This window comes from Myotis davidii, unplaced genomic scaffold, assembly GCF_000327345.1.
Source record: "Myotis davidii unplaced genomic scaffold, ASM32734v1 scaffold455, whole genome shotgun sequence".
NCBI classification, from domain to species: domain Eukaryota; kingdom Metazoa; phylum Chordata; class Mammalia; order Chiroptera; family Vespertilionidae; genus Myotis; species Myotis davidii.
Window position 1 is genome coordinate 2,819,928 of NW_006287459.1, and position 5,191 is coordinate 2,825,118.

The window sequence follows — 5,191 nt, forward strand, 5'->3', positions numbered from 1 at the left end:
CAGGAAAAACAGCGTGCCTTCTCAACAATAATAGATTGACCTTTCCCAATACCCTGAGACCGATTTCTGCATTGGCTTGCTGTGCTTAGCAATGTGGAAATGTTCTGATCCCTGGGAAATAATTTTCTGGAATGCAGGAAATAACTGTGCCCAAATCTGAACTTTTACCAATAGCAGAGATAACAAAGAGTCACCAATTGCTAAGTCAGAGCCAAGAATTAAACTGCATCCAAGAAGCTAGGATATTGGCTCTGTGATCTGGTTGACAGAAAGAGAGCTTTATCGACTGAGACATGAGGAGACGTATTCACGAAGAGATAGTCAAACATCACTCCATTTCATATACTTAGTGTTCATGTGAAAATAGAAACTTGCAAATATTTTTGATGTTTTAAATAAAATATTTCATATCAAGTATTAACTGCTGATGAGGTTCCTCTTTTTACCTCTATGGTGCAGGTTTCAAGATGTATTACACAGAACACAAATTACGTACACACACATGCCCAATGTATGAATGGTGACACACATAGAAAGCATTTTTCTGCCCTGGCTTGTTTGGCTCAGTGGATAGAGCATCGGCCTGCGGACTGAAAGGACCCAGGTTCGATTCGGGTCAAGGGTATGTACCTTGGTTGCAGGCACATCCCCAGTAGTGGGTATGCAGGAGGCAGCTGATCAATGTTTCTAACTCTATCTCTCTCCCTTCCTCTCTGTAAAAAATCAATAAAATATATATTTTTTAAAAAGAAAGCATTTTTCTGAGAAAATGCAAAAAATGCAAGGAACATTTTTAAAGTAGGACTCAGACAACCTACCATAAAACAAAAGGTCCCCAATGGAAGAGGGTTTTTTTTTTCTTGCAAAACAAAACACACACACACACACACTCACACACACACACACACACACACACACACACACACACACCAAAAAACACACACCTGGCAATAAATAGGAATCCAACTCATGAGGTTGAATTGGCTGCTTCTGATCTGCTTATAGCCTTAAAAGTTTATCATTCTATGCATTAATTTTTCCCATGATTCCTCCCATAATAAACTGTTGCCTGGGAGAAGAAGGGACCATTTGGGAAGTTGTGTTTATTCTTTGAGGCCACTAACAGTATATAAACTAACCCAGTACTTGAGTGATGACTATAAGCGTGCACCCAATGGCTAAGCAAAACTCCACCATACTGATGAGGCATAAAGTCACCGAGGTCACCGAAAGGACAATTGGCCCATTCTGTGACTCTCTGAAGTGACGCATTTCTCACTAAGTGCCCCACATACCTATAAGAAGCAATCTTTCTTGCCCTGTGTTTCTGTCTCCATACACAATGGTTTTTGGTGGGGTCTGACTTCCCAAGCTCCTCAACCTGCCCACTTTAAGAGATTTTAAAACCCAGAGCTAAGGCAGAAAGAACGAATAAATGGGGAAAATTAGAGAGGACTTGACATTCTTTTACTTCACTGTATACAAGTTAGAATACAACATAATTTCTTTTCGGTGTGCGAATTCTCCCACCATGTTCGTACACAGTAGAAAAACATACACTCAATTCAATTGAGAATCTTGTGCAAAAAGCATTTTGATAGAGAGAATCACCATGTTTCTGTTCCCCTGTACGCTATTTTCAAGTACACTTGAATCTGTAGTGTGTGTGCAAATTCAGAACTTTAGGAAACTTCAAAAGCCACAGGTGTAGCGTTTAGGAAGCTGATGGCTGTGAACTTCGCTCCTCACTTAATCCATGCTTAATTTTGCACTCCTCACAGGTAAGCAGGCAGTGCCTAGGACAGAAGCAAAAAGAGAGGTTTGAGATTTGACACTGGAAGCTCTAGTCTTAACACCTGATTGAGAGACATTGTCCTAGGCTGACGCTCACTGGCCCAATGTCTTAGGGCAGGGGTCAGCCAACCGCGGCTCGCGAGCCACATTCGGCTCTTTGGCCCCTTGAGTGTGGCTCTTCCACAAAATACCACGTGCGGGTGCGCACATACAGTGCAATCGAAACTTCGTGGCCCATGCGCAGAAGTCGGTTTTCGGACTGGGTGAGTCTATTTTGAAGAAGCGGTGTTGGAAGAAGTGGGGGGTGTTGGTCGGTAGGTCGGTTGGGCGACCGGAGACGCGGTGCAGGTGGGCTGCGGGATACACAGCGCGGGGGAGGCACGCATGATTCATGCATGAGTTGAGTGAGACTGGCTACAAGACGAGTGTGGATGGGAGAGTTGGAAGGGGTTGACCTCAGCGAATGTACCTCAATCAGAATGAGGACTTTTTAGCAAAGGCCAGCTTAGGAGAACCGTAATTAAGTTAATAACAATGTACCTACCTATATAGTTTAAGTTTAAAAAATTTGGCTCTCAAAAGAAATTTCAATCGTTGTACTGTTGATATTTGGTTCTGTTGACTAATGAGTTTGCCGACCACTGTCTTAGGGAATAGTAGGAGCTGCTTCTTGGCTTGAAACTGCCAGAATTTCACTCAAGATAAAGGCCAACAATGATCATGCCCAGTGTTTTTTGTTTTTTTTTTCCCCACAGTACCGTGCTGCCTCTCACATAGAAGCCACTGTGACAAGTGAGGATCTTTAGTGAATGTGTCCCCAACACTAGTCCGGTGGTAGAAATCGCTATTACTTACTGAGTGTCACAGTCATTTCTCTTCCTTATAACAATTCCATGAAAACAATTCTGCTCACCACTTTATACAGTTGAGAAAACTGAAGATTAGAGAGTTTAAGAAACATTTCCGAGATTACATGGTTTATTTAATAAGTGGTACAACTAGTTTTTGACCCAGGTGTCCTAACAGTAGAGGCAATGCCTTTCACTCCAGAGTCCTACTGCTTATATCCCCTAATGGAATCACGCTACATACAGTATATTAACACAGTAAAGGCTCTGAAAAGTCCTGCAATAAAGAAACCTGTTTAAATTCGGTGTAACCCCGTGATAATAGAAGCCATGTCTGCTGACTAAGGTATTCTTGCACAATGCCTTGAGCATAGTAGATACTCACTAAATGTTTGTTAAGCAAATGAAATAGGAAACTAAGTCAAATAATAAGTAATTATTATTGAAGTCAAATAGCAAGAACTCAAAATTTGAGGTTTAAGGAGGTTTTTTAGCCCAGCATATAGATGTTTAATATTATAAATGGTGAATCATCTTTTATTTACCTTTTTATAATTACAGTGGGGCCCTGACTTACGAGTTTAATTCGTTCTGTGACGGAGCTCGTAACTCAAATTACTTGTATGTCAAATCAAAAGTGAACGAGTGAGACACGTGATGCTGGGCTGATGTTGTGGCATTCACTGTGACGTTCGCTGCGACACCTAGCGGTGGGGTATCTGAAGCTGGCTCGTAACCTGAATTTTAGCTCGCAACTCAAAGCAAAAAATCGGCTGAGAGACAGCTTGTATCTCGAAAAACTCGTTAGTCGGGACACTTGTAAGTCAAGGCCCCACTGTATCTTCATTACAATCCCTCAATCAAACAGATGACAAACCTGTTATGCCCTGGACCAAAGCCAGCCCCGCGTAGCTGATCGTCAAGGGAATGAAATTTACTTTGGCAGACTCCTATGTATGATGCCTTTCCCAGGCCATATCCCAGGATACCAGCAACTGTAAAAGCAGGTTAGGAGAGGCAGATTAAATAAAGGGTCAGAATCCCTTCCACTAGTTATCTTCTAGAACTTTCTTTATTTATAGTAGTAATTTTAATATTAAAAGTACCACGATACTTTCAACAATAAAGACAACATTTTTTTTTTTTTTAAAGCACCACGACAAATCAATGGACAAACACTCTGGGAATGAAGCTCCCTGTTGAAGAGCAGGATTAGACTTTCTGGCTCCGTGTTGAATTGGTGGTAGAAGGGCCAGAACAGAGCAATCAGAGGTGTGAACCCGGGCCAGGCAGCCTGAGCGAGGACAGGCCAGGCCAGGCCAGCAAATAAATGTCTGAGGCTTTCTGGCTCCGTGTTGAATTGGTGGTAGAAGGGCCAGGACAGAGCAAGAGCAGGTGTGAACCCGGGCCAGGGCCAGGCAGCCTGAGCGAGGACAGGCCAGGCCAGGCCAGCAAATAAATGTCTGAGGCCACCAGGGGAGGGAGGGGGTTATGGATTCTCCAAATCACTGGGTAGGAAAGTCTCTGTATGGATTGGAGTTTGGGGAGCTGCGGTCCATCCTGCCTGTAGGGGAGAGAGGTCACGGGGCAGAGAAAGCCTCTCAGGGAGAAAATCTTCAACCGGCTCCTCTTGCTGGGAATGAGGTTTCAGACTGTAAACGGGAAAGCATCCCTTTTGTACAAAGTAGATCGATGTATTATGAGTGGAAAAAGGAAATCCTGAGTTTATGGTTGGTGTATTAGAAAGTCCCCAATTTTAAAAAATTATTCATTTATTATGTTCACTACAGAAAATATCCGGAAAAGATTGGCCCAAAGAAGGAAACTTAAGCCCCGAATGCATCTCTCATTCTGAGGCTCTCGCGGGCCCTGCCAGGAGGCCTCATCCCCGCTTCAAAGAGGACTCTCCAAGGGAGGTTCCTATGGCTCAACTTGTTACCAGGAAGTGTTCAATGAACGAAGGGCTGTGAAGTGGCAAAAAAAAAAAAAAAAAGACTGATTTTTCAGAAAGGCAATGCAAGCAATTTGGTTAACCTGGACATTCATAACTCCAGCTGCTATAAACATCTATTTAAAAATAATTTCTTTTACTTCTATGACTTACGTGCAACTTTAGGCAATGATCCAAATCTTGGGTTAGCTGCTAAATAACCTAAGGAGTAATACATACATTATTACTTCGTTGTATTACTTATTTAAACTTATAAAGTATAAGGAAATCTTCAGAGTGTAATATATATGCAATTTCTTTAACCCTCACTGAGGATATGGTTTTTTATTGATTTTAGAGAGAGGAAGGGAGAGAGAGAGAAAGAGAGAGAGAAACATGGATTGGTTGCCTCCGTATGCACCCCGACCAGGGATTAAATCCACAACCATTTGGGATGATGCTCCAACAACTGAGCCACCTGACCAGGGCTAGATAGATTCTTTTCTCTCTTTTTTTAATATTTTACTTTTTAAAAAAATATATTTTTATTGATTTCAGAGAGGAAGGGAGAGGGAGAGAGAGATGGAAACATTAATGATGAGAGAGAATCATTGATCAG

At 42.1% G+C, this 5,191-nt stretch overlaps 1 protein-coding gene across 2 annotated transcripts in view; it reads right to left on the reverse strand.

The window, feature by feature from the left end:
- Positions 1–1,445: 1,445 nt before the first annotated feature.
- Positions 1,446–5,191, reverse strand: part of OCIAD2 (OCIA domain containing 2) — a 16,926-nt gene continuing 13,180 nt past the window's right edge. For both annotated transcript variants that reach the window (XM_006759272.2, XM_006759273.2), the window contains exons 5-7: positions 4,747–4,794; positions 3,520–3,637; positions 1,446–1,796 (exon numbers count right to left, since the gene is read on the reverse strand). In XM_006759272.2, the coding sequence (XP_006759335.1) occupies positions 1,715–1,796; positions 3,520–3,637; positions 4,747–4,794 (248 nt within the window). In that variant the 3' untranslated portion in view covers positions 1,446–1,714. The remainder of the gene's footprint in view (positions 1,797–3,519; positions 3,638–4,746; positions 4,795–5,191) is intronic.